The sequence below is a fragment of the Sardina pilchardus genome, chromosome 7, assembly GCF_963854185.1.
Source record: "Sardina pilchardus chromosome 7, fSarPil1.1, whole genome shotgun sequence".
Classification (NCBI taxonomy): Eukaryota; Metazoa; Chordata; class Actinopteri; order Clupeiformes; family Clupeidae; genus Sardina; species Sardina pilchardus.
In genome coordinates, this window is record NC_085000.1 from 2,425,622 (window position 1) to 2,449,421 (window position 23,800).

Here is a 23,800-nt window from a genome sequence, read left to right on the forward strand (position 1 = left end):
GAAGGCAGTTCTAGCAGTGATTATTTCACTCATGTGTGAACTCCGACCAGTCCTATCCAATGTGAGTAAATGCCAAGTTATATTCTTTCTGCAGAAAAAAAATGTTGTGCTTTAATCTATAAAATGTCCAAATGTAACTATAGCCAAATGTGTGAGCAGAATAACATTTTAAAATGTTTTATTTTCAAACTAGAATGGCAACATCACTTTGGCGGCTAACAGAGTCAAGAAGGGTAACGATTTGATAACCTGTTTCTATTGAGATTTTTTTACACCCATCTGCTTCGTGGTATTTGTTCATTTAAAATTAATTGACTGAAGAATGGGTTTATTTATTTAGTTGTTTAATTAATGTATTTATTAAATATGCATTTTTCTTTGCTATTTAGCACCCAGAGTTCACTTCTATGCTGCACACCCAGCAACGATCGATGGAAGCCTCGACCCGATCCCTTTCAGTGACGTCACCCTGAATGAGGGCCATGCGTTCAGCGGGAAGACGGGCATCTTCACTACTCCTGTCAATGGCATCTACCAGTTTTTCTTCTCATCCCAGAGTAGCAGACATAACTCAAACAGTGCCTGGTATCTGAGGGTAAATGATGTGCCTAAGGTTATGTGCCATTCTCAAGTTAGTCACCGATCCACTGTGGGTAGTATGTGCACCTACATGGCTGAGCTGAAACAGAATGATTCAGTGACTGTGAACCAAAAATCAGGGTATGCCTGGGGCACTGCTACTTCACGCACTATTACTTTCTCTGGCTCGTTGCTGATGGCGAAATGTCCATGAGTCAACTACTGTACAGCAGGTAGCTATCAGACTTAAAGCAACAATATGTAACAATTTTCCCTTCAAAATAATGGCTTCAAATGAATTCTGATGGTGCGCTGACTGCAATAATAGGGAGTGGCATCTCTGTTGTGGTCACGCCTGGAACACGTGGTAGTGCATATGTCTTCCTACCAGGGGAAGTGGCCCTTTTCTCACTTTTTGAAGCACTCTGTATGTCTTGCCTTCGATGTGTGCCTTTGAGTGAATGACTGTCTTTGAACCTGTTGGATGCCCTGTACGAAAGTTACAACAATGGGAAATAAAAGCCAATTCTTGCATAATAGGGCGTTATTGTCTTTTGTTTGGTCTAGGCTATATTCACCACTAGTGACGGCCATCCCCAAACTAAACTGTGTAAATTGTGTATGAAGTGAAGGTACCAAGCCAGTGCTTCATGAACTTAATAGCTCATCCAAAGTTCCGACTGCTTTCTTTTTCATTAAAAGCATTGTAAAGAGGCTTGTCATCCCATCTGGCCTCGAAAGGATTCACTAGTACTTTGTACTGCAACTTTCAGTTCTTAAATATGTTTTCCAATGGGCTACTTGTCATACTTAACTACTGTAAATAAATTAGTAGATAATTTAAGACTTTTACTTAACTGGTATGCTTATACACTGCTAAAAAATATAGAGAACACTGGTTCATAGGACTGGCCAGATCAATATCCCACAAGTGTGACTGACTTCATGCTATATACTCTTATGAACCAGTGTTCCCTTTATTTTTTTGAGCAGTGTAGATTACTTTTTACTTTTACTGATCATTTTCTGATATCCTTCTACTCAAGTGTGGGTTTCGGGATGCTTTATACAACAATCATGATTGGGTTAGTATCTCGGGACCCAGTGTCGAGGTTAAGGTCATTACGCCCGTCCAGTAAACGCGGTCCTGAATCTAACCTGGGGTTGTTGGGTTGAGGTAACGCCCGTCTAGCAAACGCTGTTCTCTCGGTCTTGTCAGCTGCATTAGTCATTAGTCATTCCCAGGCAAAAACTATGCATTATACTCGCAGGTATCTTTGGGTAACAGGTTCAAAACTGCACAAAATGTGAAGTGTCATGATACTCGCATGTCAAGTTTGTGGAGTGCCGTTCAGCGGGGGCCATATCTGCTGCATACATGCAGTACTCATGCATGCACGCGTGCACACACACACACACACACACACACACCCACATAAAGGCAGGCACATGCGTGCACGCACACCCACCCACCCATAAGCACACCCATACTGTACGTATGTACACCCATGCCCACACACATAAACACACACACAGGCAAAAACACATACACACAGGCAAAAACACACACACATGCACGCAAGCAGGCAAATGCACACAGACACGCACACACATGCATACCCTATTACCCCCACATACGCACTCACAAGCGAACACAACACACCCACACTCATTTGCATACATGAAAGTTCCAAGAGTAGGAGACAAGTGTGATTTTTGCCGAGAGAATGTTCAGGACTTTGTGTTGGCTGTCACATTTTGTACTGCTTTGCAGTACATCTTGCCAATAGGCCTATTCCTGGAAGGCTCTTCAGCCAGCACATATATTTTCAGTGTCAAACACTTGTCACACAGTTTTACAATTAGCAATCAGAGCTTTAGTATACAGTAGTAGTAAAGGCAGAGGCAGAGCCAGAGGAGTTAGAGTAAGAGGAGGAGGATGGGGAGGCCAAGGACCGTAATCGATAAGATCTGAGTCACTAGAACATTGCAGTGCTGCGTATCATCAATACAGCACAGTACAGCTCAATGAGCACAGTAGTACAGTATTGCCTGTAGGCTGTTCTGTAGGACTGTACAATAAAGTTTCAAGTATTTGGGAAAAGTATTCCTACTTTGCATTCCTACACAGTATTTACAGTATTTTATTATTGTTTAGCAACTGAAGATTACTAACACAAGGGCTTCTGTCTCCTGAACAAGAAACTGAAATCATGAACATGGTCCTAGAAAGTAATGGCATAACATTACGGCAAATACAAAGAAAAATAATAGAAAGCATATTGATAGGGTAAGCGTATCAACTTATTGCATCAGCTTATATTGTAGTACTGTTTGTAGTGTAACACTGAACAAAAATAGGCTTAAGTCATTAGGATGAATGGAGAAGAAGTGTTTTCAATTCATCATAGTGTTTTACATTGAGTACATCAATGTTCGAGTGGTTCATGCAAATGTCTAGTCGTGATGGTTGTGTGTGTCTTTTGAGAACAAAAGAAAGACAATTTTGAGGTGAAATTACATTGTTTTGAAGGTAAAGTGTCATTTTGCAGGAGAATATAGGTTTTGCCAATTGTGTGTGTGTTTTTGGATTTGTGTGTAGAGTTCTGAGAGTATGAGGCATGCTTTCCGAAACTGTGTGTAAACAATCGAGAAAAACTGTGATTTATACCACTTCAATCAAGTAAGCACTATGAAAGGACCACAGGTACAGAAAGGTAAGGCAAGGCAGCTTTCTTCATATAGCACATTTTGTCCAGCAGGGCAACCCAATGTGCTTCACAAATATAAAAAACATACAGTGAAACCATAGAACAAAGAGCACATTTTTTACAACAAAAATGGAAGACATTGCAGAGAGAGGAAGAGGAAGAGGGAGGGTGAGAATGTGAGAGGAAGGGAGAGTCCAATGTAAATATACTTGCTGTGCATATGTTGTACTGACTTGTTTGGTGAAAAAAAAATGTTTCAACAGCATGCATCTGTGTTTGCAAATATTTATGTGCACTACAATTTTAACTATTTTAGTATTATGGCAGAGCATACTAAAGATAATAATGTTTTTCATTATGCCCAACAGTGTGTAGTTGGTTAGATAAAAATCTGGTGAATGAATGAAGTGTGTGCCATGTGGTGCAAAAGTTTGATTTTGATAATGCTATATGTAGTTTTGGTTGCAGTGCTTCATTTTGCTGGGTGGATTGAGGTATTTTGCAGTTTGGGGTGTGGTTTTGTGAATAGAGTGTAAATAGGAAAAAACTGTAAACACCCAGGTCGATTTGGCCATTAGACATTGTTCAGATGTGTAGAGTGCCATTACATCTGCCCAGTGATGCTATGTGCATTACTCCTCAGTGTTATAGATGTTGTAAACCACTTACTCATGCTTTATATAATTGCACTCAATGTTTTTTGTGACTTATTTTGTCTCCTCAAAAGCACAATTGTACAGATTTATGTGAATAGTCTACAAACGGGAGTGTACTGGTTAGCGCACCGGGCATGTAACCGGAGAGTTGCCGGTTCGATCCCCGACCAGTCCACCATGGCTGAAGTGCCCTTGAGCAAGGCACCTAACCCCTCACTGCTCCCCGAGCGCCGCTGGTTGGGCAGGCAGCTCACTGCTCTGGGTTGTGTGATTCACCTCACTGTGTGTTCACTGTGTGCTGTGTGTTCACTAATTCGGCTAAATTGGGTTAAATGCAGAGAACTGAATTTCCCTCACGGGATCAAAAAAGTATATATTCTATTCTATTCTATTCTATTCTAGAAACACTTTATGTCTCATGTAATGTAACTGTAAAGTAAATAAGATGCCACCATTAAAAGATAACACTTTAATTCTAATGGTCTGGTTTCTTTTCAGGATATTTCTTCATTCAATGCTGCAGTGTCAGATCTTTACGTTACATTGAACCATGTTGAGAGGCAGATCAGAGACAGAGCATCAGCTGGTTTACGGGAACACATTTTATTATTGCCTTGGAGATCTGTGGGGATTTCTGTTGGCTATAAAACAACACTGATCAGATGTCAATTAGAATAACAAACTCAGATCTACAGGGTGTGTCTGTTATTGGCTCCACTACTTTCGCTACTTGCTTGGGCATTATGAACAATATAAATAGGCCACAGGTTAGGTGTCTAGGTGTTGGGCAACAATAGAGACCCATATTGGAGTGAAGATAACAGGAACCATCTATGGGCCACGTTGATTGACCATGAGTTAAATTATGGATCTAGGGAGGCTGGGCAGAGGGTCCAATGTAATCTGGTTGCTGCACAGCAGCAAGTGTCATCCTGACATTCTGAATGAGGGTAAAGCTGTCCACTATCCTCCATACTGAACTCACTGCACTGTGTATTGTACAACAGTAGTGTAATGCCATGCAATCGTTTTCAGAAATTGTGCCGAAGCACTGGTAATATAGCTCTATCTTGGTAATCTAAAATGCATGGTCAATGGCGAAAATCTTGGCCTGTGCAGAATGCGATCTTGACCTTTGACCCTGGCCCAACCTTAAGTACCTAATCAGTTATTCTAACTATAATGGTAGACTGCCATAGCAGCTAGGGCTGTTGACATGGGAGAGGGGAATCCCAGTGACTCACATGGTCCTGTATTAGACTGCTGTTGTACTCTTTCACTTTCAGGTGCCAATCAATCACTTTCAGCCAATCATTCAGAAGTTACATGATGACAATATTTCCCAGCACAATATAATCTGTAGCTTCAGACTTCAATAACCAGTGATGATCCACAGCAGGTAAGATGAAGACAAAAACACTAATTCTCACAACATGTATATTATACACAATATTGTACTGTTAATCTACTTATACTTTTGATAATACATGTATGCAATACAGAACTGTCTGTGGAGCTGTTTAGTCTTTAGACTGTATGTGTGATGATTATTGATCATACTTAAACAGTTTTTGTGATGGTGGGTTGCACACTTACAGAAACATGTACTGTATGTCCATGGTATTTTTTAGATGTAGTTTCCTTTTAGCCCTGCTAGCCTGTAGTCTCTGATCTCTATTACATTACATTACATTACACTTGGCTGACGCTTTTTAACCAAAGCGACACACAACAAGATAAAACATTTAAGCTTTTAAGCTTTCTAACAACAAATTAAAAACCACAATAAGTGCATCAATGAGTGCAATTGTCTGTAGTGTTACAGTATATGTGACTGTTGATCAATGCTCATTGAAGCTACATCAGCTGGTTGACAAGAACTCTCAGGTGTTGTCTGAAAGGTGTGTGGGAATTTCTGTCAAGACAAAAAAACTACCCGGATCAGATGTGTATTTAGATAACAAAATAAGATCTGCAAGTGTGCAGTTATTCCCTGATTTTTTTTTTAATGTAATCTTCATGACTGAACTTTACACTGCTAATTCTAATGTTAATGTAATATAATGTCTATTTATATCCTTTTAAGACTTTGGACAAAAGTGTCTGCTAAGAACTCAGAACAGAGTCAACAGAGCAGCTTAATGCTCAATGTTGAGCTCAATGCTCAACTAGGCATTATAATTGCTGGTCTTTGGCTGCATGAAATGTGTAGTGTAGGATCAATAGCATTACTACAGACAATTGCACTCATTGATGCACTTATTACACTCATTGATGCACTAATTGTGGTTTTTAATTTGTTGCTTTGCTTGAAAAAGCTTACATGTAATTACAGCTAAATGTAATGTAATGTAATATAACAAACACCCTCTGTTTCTTGGAATTGCATTCATGGGGTAGCCTACCGTGTCAGGTGCACACATGCACACATGCAGACACACACAGTACACATGCACACACACACACATGCTCATGCACACATGCAGGCACACACACACACTCATATGCACAGACACACACACAGGCCTACATGCACACATAAACACTTACACGCAGTCACGCACACATATGCACACAAACACAAACACACACACACACACACACACACACACACACACACACACACACACACAAGACAGACATATATAAACATGCATGCACACACGCATGCACACAGACACACTCACAAGTGATCTCTCACACGCATACACACACACATACACAAAAACAAACACACGCTCATTTACATACACAAAAGTAGGAAATGGAGAAGGAAACGGCAAATTGAGAAGCGTGATTAATTTTTTTAGAGAGAATGTGCAGGACAGGTTAGCGGTCATATTTTGTACCGCTCTACGGTACATCTAGTTTATCTCATGCTAATTAGTCTACATTGTTTTATAGCTTCCAGTGTTTTTGTGTTATTCTTTTCCAGACTGTGAGAAGAACTGGACATCAACTAAATATGGATAACTGTGAAACAGACACTATTCTGAGAATGAAACGTAAACGGTTTTTGGAGTGTCTGTGAGTATTGAGAATATAGTATAGAATTCATCAAATGCACAATTTCATATGAATTATATACACTACACAGCATACATATATAAACTATGAAATATATATATATATATACACGTACCAAGAATAAAAAAACAAGTGTTTTCATTTTTTATAATATAGTCTAAAATAATAATGATAATAATAATAATAATAATAATAATAATAATAATAATACATTTACAAAATATCTCATATAACCTTTTTAAATAATCAGTGGTTCATATAATTGGTGCTAATAATAATTACAAAGCCTCTCCATGTCTTCACAATGATTATGGTCCACACCTTTTTAGAAGCAGTTCAGGTTTTGAGGCAGGAACGGCCCTTTGCCATCACTCTGGCCTATGCTCACTTTTTGACGGATTCAGGTCTGGACTCTGGCCACTCTGAAATGTTGCTTTGGTGGGACTAACATCACAGGGGGAGCATAAAGTATTCCCTGTGACTTCTGGTCATTTAACTTCTTGAATTTTGGTGATTAACTATCATCAACTGCCATGTTACAGACCAAATCTGGTAACCTGAAACAGCTAGCAAATAAAAATGAATAAAGGTTCATTAATCCACTTTGACACCGCAAAACATGTTTAAAATTCATATGGTTTCTTCATGCAACTTTAGTTACATGCAAGTAACTTTGCCTCATCTTTTTTTAAGATGAGAGATGCACACTCACTGTTAAAAAAATACAAAAGACAACAAGATGAAAGGAAACGATTACTAGAGGTTGCAATAGAAAATTGCAAGAATTTCACTGTTCTGCAGTGGCTGAGAGAAAATGACGAGTGTGACACATTCAGCAAACTTGTAGAAATGTTTAATTTCTGGAAAAAACACATTGATGAGGAGGAAAAGAAGAACCACAGTGACAATGTTCACATCACCTTTGTGGCACACGGAGCAATCAGAGACTTCATGATTCCAGCCAGCTGTCTGCTGCCTCTACCCACCATCACTGATGTGGTCCTGTATGCTCCCTGGAACTGTGTCACATGTGGTGATGTATACGGTATTGCAACAGGCAAAATAAAACCTCAACACAGAGTTTTCTGCTGCAGGAAAGCAAAAGGCTGTACAATTCCTGATGAAATGCATCAACCTGTCAAACTGCCAGACCACTGGAACTCAATGAAGAACGCTGGAGGATGCAAGATCCCAAACATCACCGTTAGCCCACTTCGACCAGATGATGGTGTGTGGGAAAACTATGGACTTTGCACAAAAAAACATGGCCAACCAGGCAGAAACCGCATTGTCATCCCGTTCATTCTCCCAGGAGAGGAAAGTGAAAGTGTTCAGTTCTCTGTCGTCATGTTGGCCCTGTCCCTTGTTCTCCTGTCCTCCAGGTTTAAAGCCACTGTCCACTTAAGTGCCTGTCTAGGTGATCAATCTGACGGACAGAAATTTGACAAGGAGCAACTAAAGAAGCAGTATGCCTACACTGTTGACAACACTGTAATGAAAGCTTCACCAGACATGTTCAAACAAACATGGACAGATTGGTTTCAGAGCTGGTTCTGACTGTGCTGGAGCCCTAGGGAAGATTTTACCTTGGTGCCTAACCCCCACCCACAAAAAAAATACAATTGCATCACCAAAATCACCAAATGAACATCCTCCATTTCTTTGTGGCCACAAACTTGAAAACACAATGGACTGAAATATAGTACAGTAGCAGGTATGGTCTGGCTAAGGCTAATGATGGCATGAGATCAAAATTCAGAGGAAATATATCACATAATATATCATTTTGATTCAAAAGATAATTAGTGTTTTATGGAAATTAATATTTTATGTGATGACTAACAGACACCACTTTAGTCAAGGTGTTGACTATGTGCTGAGGATAAAAGTTATACAGAATCTAAAACTTTGTGTTCATAATCAAATAGGAAGAATTATATTGAACTGTTGACAAATGTTTTAGCTGATGATGATTGAAACAGTTGGGCCAGTATGTAAAAAACAAATCTGCACACATCATTAAGCTCTATTTGTAGAATGAAAATCTTGAATATGCTTGAATAAAAGTTGAATATGCTTTAAAGGAATATTTCACCAGTTTTGTAAATAATAATTTCCCACCTCCCCTTGAGCAAAACAATTGATATTTACCTTTTCCCCGTTCATCCAGCCATTCTGTGAGTCTGGCGATACAACTTTTAGCTTCAGCCTAGCAAAGAATCGGATTAGACCATTATCTCGCCTCCTGCATCATGTTTAAAAGGGAATAAGATTTCCAGTCATTTTCCCATTTAAAACGTGTCTCTTCTCAAGTTAGAAAGTGCAATAAGACCAACTGAAAATGAAACCTGGCGTTTTTCTTGGCTGATTTGACATGGAACTACACTCTCATCTGGCGTAATAATCAAGGAAAGTTGCAAACGTACCATGGGCGCAGTGATATCATGCACTAGCACTAATACTGCTTGTTGCATATGGGGACTATTTTCAGGTGCTGTGTGTTATCACTGCGCCCATGTTTGCGTAGCGCCACAACGGAGAAATGCCAGACCGAACTTCCTGACCTCAAATATTGTGGGCAGGGCTAAAGTTCGGTTGGCACCTAGGCTAAAGGTTTGCAGAAATTCAAACCTACTTCATGATGGTCCAAACAGGCTGCTTGCTGTTTAAGCCTGTATAGCTGCAGTCTCAGATCACTGCATGTGATGCTGAACAATACTGTGACACAAGATTCACTGACAGATCATCAGTAGTTTACCGGAACCTGTAGCAGCTGGTGTATAAGAATAACAAACTCAGATCTACAGGATGACATCATTTAGCTCCACTAACTCTACTGCTCAACACTGTGGGCAATGTGAACAGGCCACAATGTGTCTGGTGTCACAAGGCGTCTGGGTTGGGCAGCAATGGAGACCCATGTTGGAGTGAAAGGAAGAGGAACCATCTATGGGCCACGCTGGTTGACTATGAGCTCATCCAGGGATTTAGGGAGATCTTTGCCATCCTCCATTACACTGTATTAATAACAGTAAGCATATGCACAGTTAATTGTCAGTACTGTTCATGAACCCCCCCTTGCCTTGTATTTATAGTGTATAAAGTACTGAATATGCATAGGCCTATCTGCTGAATATAAAAACATGGGTAACTTACACATATTTGTGAGTCTGGCATGAGTGCACTGAGAGCAGATCACTATCTCCTGCACACTGAAAATGCAGAAGACACATTGGTTGCCATAAGGGCCGGCTGGACTATGCGGGAGAGGGGGAATCCTGATGTGAACACTTTCACTCCATCGGAATGATAACACCAGCCAATCAGCCAAAAGTCACACAATGACGTTCTTGGTCTGTCCAGCACAATGTGCTGAGCTGTAATGGCTTCAGACTTTAATATTTGCTTAGTGGACTGACCAGTGATGATCCACAGCAGGTAAGATGAAAAAAATAAAGACTTCCATTTCATTCTCACCACATACACTACGTCAGTATATTACACACACTATTTTTATTTCTAATGTTTGTGAATCTGCCTTTTCAACCATGTCAACATTACAGTAAGAGACTTTTAATCTTACATGTACACAGTACAATACATAACTGTGTGGAAGTTGTGTAGTGTTTACATTATATGTGAGGTTATCTTTGGTACTTAAACCAGTGTGATTGACTGTGGTAATTATACCATTGGACCAATTAAGTGTGAGACCCTCCCTCACTATCCGTACAGCTACCTGAGTTGTCATGTCATTGTGTCCTGGTTCAAGCTAAGACTAATAATGTCAACAGAGCTGAGTTCAGCTTTATGATCCTTGTGGAGGATGAGCTGTAATTTGTAGTGCTGGTAAACGGCATAACATTCAGAGAGGCATTTCTGTTAACCTTATTCTTAGTTATTAGCCAAGTTCCTTACCATTACTTAGATAACACCCAGACCTACCAGTTGTGCCAGTTGGTCTGTTGTCCGGGAGATATATTGTATACTGTAATTTGCAATGCTGGTAAAGGTGTCTATGTTACTTATCTTTTCATCTGAAATAAATTAGCCAAGTTACCTTTTTAGTCTTGTTATTAACAAGAAAGTCTTGTTGTTTGTTATTCTTTTCTAGCTTGAAAGAGCTGGACATATCAACTAAACATGAATGAGTGGGACAGCATTCTGACACTGATAGACCATCTGTGAGTATTGAAAATAGTCATACAAAAATAAAAAAAATAATTAAGAAAACAAAAAAAAACAATAAAATTGTAGATTTTGCCCAACTACACACACTATATTGTCAAAAGTACTAGGTGACTTGCCTTGAACTTAAGTAATATCCCATTCATAATCCATAGGGTTTACTGATGTTGGTCCACCCTTTGCTGCTATAACAGCTTCAACTCATCTGGGAAGGATTTCCACAAGGTTTACCAGTGTGTCTATGGGAATTTTTGACCATTCTTTCAGAAGTGTATTTGTGAGGTCACACACTGATGTTGGATGAGAAGACTGGCTCTCAGTCTCCGCTCTCATTCTTCTTAAAGGTGTTCTATTGGGTTGCTTTGTGCACTGGTGCACAGTCATGTTGGAACAGGAAGTGGGCATCCCCAAACCGGTCCCACAAAGTTGGGAGCATGGAATTGTCCAAAATCTCTTGGTTAATACTGAAGAATTCAGAGTTAATTTCACTGGAACTAAGAAGCCAAGCCCAGTTTGGGGATGGCCCCTGCCTGTTCCAACATACAAAGTAAGGTCCATAAAGACATGGATGACAGAGTTTGGTGTGGATGAACTTGACTGGCCTCCTTGTCCAACATCAGTGTTCTCACAAATACACTTCTGGAAGAATGGCCAATGAACACACTAAACCTTGTGGAAAGCCTTCCCAGAAGAGTTGAAGCTGTTATAGCAAAGAGTGGGCCAACGTCATATCAGACCCTTAGAACTTAGGATGTCACCTAAGTTCATATGCAAGTCAAGGGCAGGTGACCCTATACATACATACAGTAGCCTACCCAGATAGCAATTTCCTTTGGGCCGGATCCGCATGAAAGCCTTTAGATCCGTATGTAGCAGACCTACGGTATCTGACTGTGGGCCAGATGTGGCCCACACACAATAAGCGGACCCGTATTGCAGATCCGTACAACACAGAATAAGCGGACCCGTGTCACACACAATAAACAGAACCATATTGCAGATCCGTACCACACACAAGAAGTGGACCCGTACCACACACAAGAGGCGGACCCGTATTGCAGATCCGTACAACACAGAATAAGAGGACCCGTGCCACACACACACAATAAAAGGACCCGTATTGCAGATCCGTACCACACACAAGAAGCAGACCCGTACCACACACAAGAGGCAGACCCGTATTCATGGGTTTCATCAGGTCCCTTAGCACAGGTGTATCAATCACCATGCAGTCTGTATTGATAATCAAGGTGCTTCATTTTATACACCTGTGGAAAGGGACCTGATGAAACCCATGAATTGCAGATCCGTATACCACACACCAGAGCGGTAGATAAAACAGAGTGGCGACACTCCCATAGACCTCCGTAGGAAAAAATGGCAGTGCTTTTTCCAGGCTATTTCCTCGTTATGGGACTTTTGGAACTATTTACAGCCAATCTCTTGGTCAGTAGTTAATGAGTTAAATTATTACACCTTCCAGCATCTAGAAGTAGCTACATCCCACCCTCCTGGAATTCAGCCATTCAGCGCAGGTTTTTTGGAACTTTTGATCGCGTGGCGGCGACATCAAAGCGTGTCGCAACTCTCTCTGCTCTCTCTATGGCTCTGCCACACACAAGAAGCAGACCCGTACCACACACAATAAGCGGACCCGTATTGCAGATCCGTACGACACACAAGAAGCGGACCTGTACGGGTTTCGCTTACTGTGTGTGGTACGGATCTGCAATACAGTTCCGCCTCTTATGTGTGGTACGGGTCCGCTTATAGGGCTCGGGATCATGACGTGAAAACTTTGCGGGCACAGCACAGCTAATACTATATTTCTGCTTCTTGTCTTCTGCATCTGAATGAATGGACATCACGTTCAGTGCGCTACCAACATGGCGGCAATATTCCTAGAATGCAAGTCGTGTGCCCGAGCCCTATTGTGTGTGGTACGGATCTGCAATGCGGTTCCGCCTCTTATGTGTGGTACGGGTCCGCTTCTTGTGTGTGGTACGGATCTGCAATGCAGGTCCCATATCACATATGACTTTAAGCAGACATTCACATCCCCAACTGGTCACCACTATAAAAAACTTTGCAGAATAATTAAGGATGCTTATCACAATTTTATGACTTTATAAACCTCATGGTTTAGATATAAAATATAACCTAGACATTCTCTGATAACTTTAATTATGTTTTGTGTAGGCCTACTTTGTTTGCTTGTTTGTTTGCTTTGTTTGCTTCCCAGCATGCATTGCAAATATTAGTTTTGAATTTTGAAACAATGTGGTTGGGATATTTTAGCTTATAGGCTAACCTACTCCACTGATGTTTTGAACAACAACATTACCAGATATGACCATTGACTTAGTAATTTATTAGGGGGGAAATACACCGTAGTCGTGAAAGTATTAGACCTAACCGGGTATAAATACCCAGCTAACTGATCTAATTTTTATTCATCTGGATGTGATCATCAATCTCCAAGCCGCACCCACAGGTAAGCTAAATAAATGTGTGAAATGAAATACTAGACGTAGGCTTAATTGCAAATCATTACTGTATGCCAATTACTGCTTACCAATGCTGACAGCTGTTTCAATCACATAAATAGTATCCTAACGCCACACGCTCGTGACAGATTGACTTGGGTTATCTCCATGGCGCAAATGCTAAACGGTGAACAGGTAGTTGGGTGAAATTCGATTTTTCCTCTTTTTACGTCGCAGTGACAAAATACGTTTTTTAAAAAGCTCTGAATCAACGCCGGGACGTTATCTTGTTTGTTGGGAGCAGTCTCAGCCCTTATTGCCACCAGATCAGTTAAACGGATCCAAAACAATTTTGGACCGATGTGCGTTTGGACGGCGGATCAGGTCCACTATTCAGATCCGTGCCGGATGTCGTGGTAGGTGTGTTTTGCTATCTGGGACGGACCTGGACGAGTGCAAGTTCATATCTGCCGCAAATCCGTCAAACAGATCCAAAACAATTTTGGACCGATGTGCGTTTGGACGCCAGATCAGGTCCATTATAAAGATCCGTGCCGAATGTTGTGGTACATGTGGCCCAGTTCCGTCCCAGTGCAGTTTTGCTATCTGGGTACATACATACATATATCTATATATTGCCAAAAGTATTGGGTCACCTGCCTTAACCCCATATGAACTTCAGTCACATCCTATTCTTAATCCATAGGGCTTAATATGACGTCTTAATATGACGTAACTTTAAAGGAGAATTTCGGTGTGAAATTGAGCTTAACTGTACCGAAACATGTTAAGGTGTACTCACACGTGTTGTAGCTTGCAGTAGGCTTGAATCTATTAGATTGGGCATCACGTAGCCTATGCAGCTAAATCGCTATTTTTAAACCATTAAAACGGTTCCAAGTAACTCCACACTGCATTGGTAGACTTCTGAGGGTCCTGACATTTAAAACGAGATACTGAGAACTTTGGAAATGCACAGGAAGTTTATTTAAAAAGACTGTTTACAAGCAGGACCTTCATAGAATCTCTCCGCTGGGTGCCATCTTGTAGGCTAATCAAGTCGCGGTAAACCGACTGACGAGCACGAACGAACAGGAAGGACAGGGGAACATATTGCAAAAGTAATTCCATAGGAAATATATAGTTATACTGTCTACATGAGCATGATGAGTAACAAAGCTCAAAATGTTTGCAATATGTCCCCCTGTCTTTCCTGTTCGTGCTCGTCAGTCGACTTATCGCGACTTCACCACAAGATGGCACCCAGCGGAGAGATTCTATGAAGGTATTGCTTGAATAAACAGTCTTTTTAAATAAACTTCCTGTGCACTTCCAAAGTTCTAAGTATCTCGTTTTAAATGTTAGGACCCTCAGAAGTCTACCAATGCAGTGTGGAGTTACTTGGAACCTTTTTAATGGTTTAAAAATAGCGATTTAGCTGCATAGGCTACATGATGCCCAATCTAATAGATTCAAGCCTACTGCAAGCGGAGTTCGGAATGCTGGGGGGTGAGCGAAGGTGCGTCTTCAACACGTGTGAGTAGCCTACACCTTATCATGTTTCGGTACAGTTAAGCTCAATTTCACACCGGAATTCTCCTTTAAGAAGAATGAAGAACATTATATGGCAAACTTGTTGATAGAACCAAATTGGGTCTGTGCTACACATGGCAGGCTATCAGAAACAGCAAGTAAACAAAACATAATAAAGGTTTATCAATCTATTTTGACACTGCAGAACTTGTTTTAAATTCATATTGCTCTTCATATCCAGTGACAGTTGTTCATGCAAGTATACTGTTTCTTTACCCCCAGCCTTTTTTGGCTGACAGCTTTACTGTTACAGCTTGGAAAATACTTTTACAAAATACTTTTGAAATACTTGGAAAACAGACAACCAGATGAAAGGAAACAATTACTAAAAGTTGCAGAAGAAAACTGCAAGAGTAAAACTGTTCTGCAGTGGCTGAGAGGCAATGCAGACCCTGACGCCTTCAACAAACTTGTAGACATGTTTAATTTCTGGAAAAAACACATTGATGAGGAGGAAAAGAAGAACCACAATGACAATGTTCACATCACCTTTTGGGCACACGGCGCAATCAAAGACTTCATGATTCCAGCCAGGTGTTTGCTGCCTCTACCCACCATCACTGATGTGGTCCTGTATGCTCCTTGGAACTGTGCCACCAATGGTGATGCATACGGCATTGCAATAGGCAGAATAAAACCTGAACACAGAATTTTTTGCTGCTGGAGAGAAAACAGCTGTACGATTCCTGATGAAATGCATCAACCAGTGAAACTGCCAGACCACTGGAACTCAATGAAGAACGCTGGAGGATGCAAGATCCCAAACATCATTGTTAGCCCTCTTCAACCAGACGATCCTAAAGAGTATGAGTTTCTCACAAAAAGATTTGGTCCACCAGGCAGAAACCGCATATTCATCTCATTCTCCCAGGAGAGGAAAGTGAAAGTGTTCAGTTCTCTGTCGTCATGTTGGCCCTGTCCCTTGTTCTCCTGTCCTCCAGGTTTAAAGCCACTCTCCACTTATGTGCCTGTCTAAGTGATCAATCTACTGGACAGAAATTTGACAAGGAGCAACTAAAGAAGCAGTATGCCTACACTATTGACAACACCGTAATGAAAGTTTCCGTCAATGTGCTCAAAATATAGATAGATCATTTGAAGCATTAGTTAGGCATCCACCATAACTTTTCCCCAGACCTGCTCAATGAAGTGCACACAATTCTTTTAAGTGTTGGTCTGGTGGTTAGACATGGCCAAAACTGAATGAGGAAACATTGAACTGAAATTCAGTACAGGACAATGACAATGACAATGCTACTATTTTGATATTTAGCAGGTATGGCCGATTGATGGCATGAGATAAATTCATCCTGAAGGGACCATGACTAATCATATAACAACCCATGTAATAGTTCTTGAGATATTTATGGACCACAGTGGAGGAAAGACAGACACTATGATTTGTAGATTTGTATGGCTATAAAACACTGAACAAACCTTCAGGATTATTTTTACCCACAAGTTGGTTACAGGCCTCAGAATCAACCTCACTCAGTGATAATTGAGTAGCTGTGTACAACTGTCATGGACCAGGTGGTCCAATTTGCACATGGAGATTTATTTTCTAGAATATTGCCCCTAGAGGTCTCTAAAGAGTGCAGCACCAGGATGCATTTGATTTTCAGGACACATTTACAGTTTTGGTTTCTCTTTCTTGGTTATACAAACAGCTGTTCTCAGTGACTAGAATCTATGTCTTAAATGTAATCTAAAAGATCATTAGTGTTTTATCTTGTGTTTAGTAAATTAGCGTTTTATCTTATCTTATGTAAATCAGTGTTTTATGTGATGACTAACAGACACTTTAGTCCAGGAAAGTGTTGACTATGAGTGCTATAGATATGTGTTTTATAGAGTCTGACACTTTGTGTTCACAATTAAGTATGTAAATATCTTTTGAATGGTTCACAAATGTTTAGTTTTTGGGCCGGTAAATGCCAAACTAATCAAGACATATCATTCAGATATGTTTTTACAACAAAAATCTTAAATAAAAGTTGTATAATCTTCCTGTGTCACCCGGTTTTGCTCCTCATTTAAATTAAACATATTAAAATGTACAATAATCTCAGCTTCCGTTTGTCAAGTGGTTTACAATAGGTTTACAAACCTATTTTATGACAGTCCAAATAGGCGGTTTGTTTTTCAAGCCTTTATAAGCTGCAGTCTCAGATCTCTATGTTATGTTGAACAATGCTGTGACGCACGGCTCAGTGACAGAACATCAGCTGGTTTAAGGGAACGCATTTGTATGTGTATTAGAATATCAAACTCAGATCTACAGGGTGTGTCTATCATTAGCTCCACTCGCTCCACAGCTTCATGCCTGGGCAACATGAATAGGCCACAGGTTAGGTGTCTGGGTTGGGCAACAATTCACCTTATTCACACAGCGGCCATTGTAAACCAAAACGAGGCCATGGGTTACGCCAACCAGGATTGTTGTGTTCTATGCATTCGCCAGTAGGTGGTGGGTAGAGAGCACGTTAATGATATAGTCAATGTACCTCATAGCGTCCTTTTGGCTTACACATGGCAGCCGTGTGAAGAAAGCGAATGGAGACTCATCGGAGAGGAAGTAAAAGGAACCATCTATGGGCCACGTTGATTGACCATGAGTTCAATTATGGATTTAGGGAGGCTGGGCAGAGGGTCCAGCCTAATCTGGGTGCTGCACTGTAGCAAGTGTCATCCTGACATTCTGAATTAGAATTGACCTGTCCTCCATCCTCCATACTGAACTCACTGTGTACTGCACAATATAAGTGTATTGCCATGGTATGTTATAGACTAGTTATAGACTCTTATAATAACATTTATTCATTAATTATTTTATAATTTCATTAAAAAACATTATTTATATCACACTGAACAACTCTTGACCTATGAAATCCCATTAATATGTGGGACAGGATGCACACCAGTAAATTCAGATGCTACCAAATGTGTGATCTCCAGGCCTGTCATCAGAAAAAGAGCCAGATCAACAAGGTCACTAATCAGCAGCCCTAAGGGAAACCCACAGCCCCTCAATCTACTGTTCATGACAAAAACAGTCCCCTTGTATTTGTATTTCATAGTGTATAAAGTACAGAATATGCATACCTAAATACATGGGCTACACAGTTATGAGCCTGGCATGAGTGCACTGAGAGCAGATCACTATCTTCTGCACTGCACATTGAAAATGCAGAAGACACAAGACACAGTCGTCATGAGAGACGACGTGACCAATGCTGTCTGTGGGAGAGGGAAAATCCCGTTGATTCCAGAGGTACTTTTTTGGCTACTGTGCTTCTTTCTCTTTCACTCTGGCATAATATAAACATCAGCCAAAAGCTACACAATAACATTACTGGCTCGTCGTGTCGGCACAAACTAATAATCTATAGTTTAGTTTCAGACTTTAATATTTTCATGGTGGACTAATCAGTGATGATCCACAGCAGGTAAGATAGTATAAAGACTTAAAAAACATTTTCACCACATGTCAGTAGGCCTATATTACGCATAATATTACGTGTGTGAGTCTGCATTTTGAGAAACTGTTAGCATGAAGATGCTTTTGATAACACATGTATGCAATACAGATCTGTGTGTGCAGTTTGCAGGTGTTTAGTGTTTGGACACTGCATGTGTGATGATTATTGTTGGTACCTAAACCAGTGTAAATGACTCAAGTGAATTGAAGATACAATGAGCGCTGATGCTTGAGTCTATAATCCCACCATTAGACCAGTTAATGTATGATCACACGATTCACACCATTAGACCAGTTAATGTATAATTACACCATTAGACCAGTTAATATATAATTACACCATTAGACCAGTTAATATATAATTACACCATTAGACCAGTTAAGTGTGAAACCCTATCTCACTGTCTACACAGCTCTCACTGAGATGTCAGATCATTAAAGGGATATTCTGCCATTTTTGGAAATACGCTCATTTTCCACCTCCCCTCGAGCAAAACAATCAATATTTACCTTGTTCTCATTCATCCAGCCATTCTGTGAGTCTGGCGATACAACTTTTAGCTTCAGCCTAGCATAGATCATTGAATCGGATTAGACCATTAGCTTCTCGCCTGCTAGCTTCATGTTTAAAAGTGACTAAGATTTCTGGTAATTTCCCCATTTAAAACGTGTCTCCTCTCAAGTTAGAAAGTGCAATAAGACCAACTGAAAATGAAACCTGGCGTTTTTCTAGGCTGATTTGACATGGAACTACACTCTCATCTGGCGTAATAATCAAGGCAACTTGCAAACGTACCATAGGCGCAGTGATATCGTACACAGCATCTGAAAATAGTCCCCATAGACAACAAGCAGTAGTAGTGCCAGTAGTGTGCAAGTTGCCTTGATTATTACGCCAGATGAGAGTGTAGTTCCATGTCAAATCAGCCTAGAAAAACGCCAGGTTTCATTTTCAGTTGGTCTTATTGCAATGGAATGCCCATGCAGTCTGTGAAGGGTTAAGTTGTAGCCTCTGATCTCTACTGTTGAGTAATGCTCAATGAAGGTACATCAGCTGGTTTACAGGAATTGTGTTGTGGTCTGAGAGGTGTGTGGGGATTTCTGTCATGACAATACTAATCTTATCCTGGTAGTTTTATTTAGATAACAAGCTCTACCGGTTGTGCCAGTTATTCGCTACACCAATCACCACATCACATACCCCAGTCATCCACACCACACTACACCCATCACCACACCACACCACACCAGGACAGTCACCATACCACATTACACCCATCACCACACCACACCACACCACACCACACCACACCAGTCACCATGCCACACTACACCCATCACCACACCACACCACACCAGACCACACTACACCCATCACCACACCACACCACACCAGTCACCATACCACACTACACCCATCACCACACCACACCACACCAGTCACCATACCACACTACACCCATCACCACACCACACCACACCAGTCACCATACCACACTACACCCATCACCACACCACACCACACCAGTCACCATACCACACTAAACCCATCACCACACCACACCACACCAGTCACCATACCACACTACATCCATCACCACACCACACTACACCAGTCACACTGTCTAAGATTTTCATCTAAACCACTAAATCATGTAGCTTATCCATTGATCTGGTACAGTCTGTGCATAAGCACATTCTCTGCTTTGTGCTTGGGCAATATAAATGAAGGGACAACTGGACAGCAATATGCCTCTATAGCTTGCCAGTGGATGACAAATAGTGCTGGATCATTCCATGAATATCCAAGAGGTTGAATCAGAAAATATCCAAGGGGGCGAATACTCTTTATAGTTGAAAATGAATAATTGTGTTCCCGTATTGTAGTTGTAAGCACTGCATGAACTGCAGCTCAAGGTTCAAGGAGAGGTATTGATCCAGAGGCAGCCCTGGGAAGCAATAAGACACACCAACACTGACACAATGTTCTCAAAAGCTTCAAGTTCATTACTGGAATCACCCAGTATGCATATCAGACTGGATGGCCTTTTTTTACATGTATCAAAGTAATGATTGACATGAGTGCATCAACATGGAGAAGAACATCCAATGAGAACAATCAAACAGTTGTATACAAGATTGATTGTATAACACATTATGAAAAGTAACCCATTTTGGTTGTAAATCTTGCTCATCTAGAGAGTTCTCGCCCAGACAGCACCTACAGAGTTTGTGCATCCGCAGTACATGAGGTCATCAAAAACAGAATGCCAGAAGTGAGAGAGAGCATGTGTGTGTGTGTGTGTGTGTGTGTGTGTGTGTGTGTCTGTGTCTGTGTGTGTGTGTGTGTGTGTGTGTGTGTGAGAGAGAGAGAGAGAGAGAGAGAGTGCGTGCGTGTGTGTGAGTATGAGAGAATGTGAGTGTCAAACTAACAGAAACAGATGATTTGCCACTTCAGTACTGTATTTTATGCTGAACTACATTAGCGAAGTTACTTGTTTAGTTTTGGTATTAACAAAGTCTTGTTGTTTGTTATTCTTTTCTAGCTTGTAAGAACTGGATATATCACTAAGTATGAATAACTGTGAAACTGTGACAGACATTACTCGGAGACTCTTACAGGCCCATTTGGAGTTACTGTGAGTATTGAAAATGCAGGAATGTTCTTTTTCTTTTGATAGGACTAACATTAGGAGGATGATGTAGAATATAAAATGTTCTCTGTGACTCCTGATCATTTCACTTTTAGTGGGATTTCAAACTTAGAGATAATGACAAATCTAGACTATATACACATGGCAGGCTAACCTGAATTAGCAAGCAAATAAAAATGAATAAAGGTTCATTAATCCACTGTATAATGCCTTTTAAGTTCATATTGTCACCTCATATAACTATCTAGAGACAGTTGTATGTGCAATTGGCCTCACATTTTTCCCCCTTACCATCTTTTTTCAGAAAGGCGCAACTTAATTTACAGTTACTGCTTGCAAAATGCAAAAGACAATCAGATGAAAGGGACAGATTGATAAAGGTTGCAATAGAAAACTGCAAGAATTTCACTGTTCTGCAGTGGCTGAGAGAAAATGACGAGTCTGACAACTTCAGCAAACTTGTAGACATGTTTAATTTCTGGAAAAAACACATTGATGAGGAGGAAAAGAAGAACCACAGTGACAATGTTCACATCACCTTTGTGGCACACGGAGCAATCAGAGACTTCATGATTCCAGCCAGCTGTCTGCTGCCTCTACCCACCATCACTGATGTGGTCCTGTATGCTCCCTGGAACTGTGTCACATGTGGTGATGTATACGGTATTGCAACAGGCAAAATAAAACCTCAACACAGAGTTTTCTGCTGCAGGAAAGCAAAAGGCTGTACAATTCCTGATGAAATGCATCAACCTGTCAAACTGCCAGACCACTGGAACTCAATGAAGAACGCTGGAGGATGCAAGATCCCAAACATCACCGTTAGCCCACTTCGACCAGATGATGGTGTGTGGGAAAACTATGGACTTTGCACAAAAAAACATGGCCAACCAGGCAGAAACCGCATTGTCATCCCGTTCATTCTCCCAGGAGAGGAAAGTGAAAGTGTTCAGTTCTCTGTCGTCATGTTGGCCCTGTCCCTTGTTCTCCTGTCCTCCAGGTTTAAAGCCACTGTCCACTTATGTGCCTGTCTAGGTGATCAATCTGCTGGACAGAAATTTGACAAGGAGCAACTAAAGAAGCAGTATGCCTACACTATTGACAACACCATAATGACAGTTTCACCAGACATGCTCAATGAATCATGCATAGTTCTTTGAAGCGTTGATTTGGTGGTTAGATATCCTTCATTTCTTGGTGGACACAAAGTTGTGGACAACTGAATGAGAAAACATTGAACTGAAATTCAGAACAGGAGAAATCTATTACAACAACAATGCTATACTGATATTTAGGTGTGGTACGGCTAAGGCTAATAATATAAGATTAAAATTCAGTGCAAACATGACACATCCATGTTATATAATTCATCCTGAAGGGAACATGTCTGTCTGGACCAAATTATATCACAATCCATGCAATAGTTGTTGATATATTTCTGGGTCGCAGTGGAGGAGAAACAGAGTGTGTCAAGACACACTGAACATGGCCCCAGCCGTGGCGCAACTGGCTGGGGCACCTGCATCGCACGCCGGCGACCCGGGTTCGATTCCCGCCCCGTGGTCCTTTCCGGATCCCACCCCAGTTCTCTCTCCCACCTGCTTCCTGTCATTCTCTCTACTGTCCTGTCCAATTAAATGCATAAAAAGCCCAAAAAATAACCTTTAAAAAAAAATAAAAAAAAAGACACACTGAACATACCCATATCTTGATTATTTTTACTCACAAGCTAGTTTCAGTGAAAATAGATAGAGGGTAGCTTTGTACAGCTGACATGGACCAGGTGCTCCAGTTTGCACATAGAGATTTATTTTCTACAATATTGCCCCTAGAGGTCTCTAAAGAGTGCAGCTCCAGGTTGCATTTGATTTTCAGGACACATTTACAGTGTCTGGTATTTTGGTTAATTTATACTGCTGTACAAAATGATTCGTTTGTGCCTTATATAAATGTGATTCAAAAGATAATTAGTGTTTTATTTTACCATATGCAAATTGGATATATTTTTATAACGAAAATCTTCAATGAAAATTGTATTGTATCACATCTGTTGTACACCATCATGTGGACTCATTCCAGTGAGTCAGGTGGTTTACAGGAATGTGGGGATATTAGGTGAGCAAATAAATGACTGCAAAGGTGCATGAAGAAGATAAAGCGTGTTACTTTATTCACTTTCACTTTCTTTTTTGCAAATGATTTTGATTTCTTTTGTACTCTTTTTTCTTTCAAAATTATAACTTTTCCACAACACAAGTCATAATGAACCAGCCTCAGGTTTTGATGAATGTCATTTAATTCCTTGAATGTTTTTAAATGTGTGTTGACCACTTTTACTCTTTTCTCAAATGGTCCAAGAGAACTTAACGGTAATGATGGGCATGTTTTTAGAAGTGGAACTCGTTTAAGGAGGTATGTATTTCAT

At 40.6% G+C, this 23,800-nt stretch overlaps 1 protein-coding gene across 1 annotated transcript; it reads left to right on the top strand.

Annotated features, from left to right (window-relative positions):
• Window positions 1–18,581: 18,581 nt before the first annotated feature.
• Window positions 18,582–23,376, top strand: LOC134088162 (uncharacterized). Its single transcript, XM_062542086.1, has 3 exons — window positions 18,582–18,689; window positions 21,268–21,360; window positions 21,680–23,376. The coding sequence occupies exons 2-3, from the start codon at window positions 21,296–21,298 to the stop codon at window positions 22,533–22,535; spliced, it is 921 nt and encodes a 306-aa protein (XP_062398070.1). The 5' UTR covers window positions 18,582–18,689; window positions 21,268–21,295; the 3' UTR covers window positions 22,536–23,376.
• Window positions 23,377–23,800: the final 424 nt, after the last annotated feature.

Excerpts from the sequence above, each read along its gene's own strand:
- LOC134088162 (XM_062542086.1), top strand. The coding sequence starts at position 21,296 with ATGAATAACTGTGAAACTGTGACAGACATTACTCGGAGACTCTTACAG. Across the intron at positions 21,361-21,679 it reads CAGGCCCATTTGGAGTTACT|AAAGGCGCAACTTAATTTAC; the intron begins GTGAGTATTGAA and ends ATCTTTTTTCAG.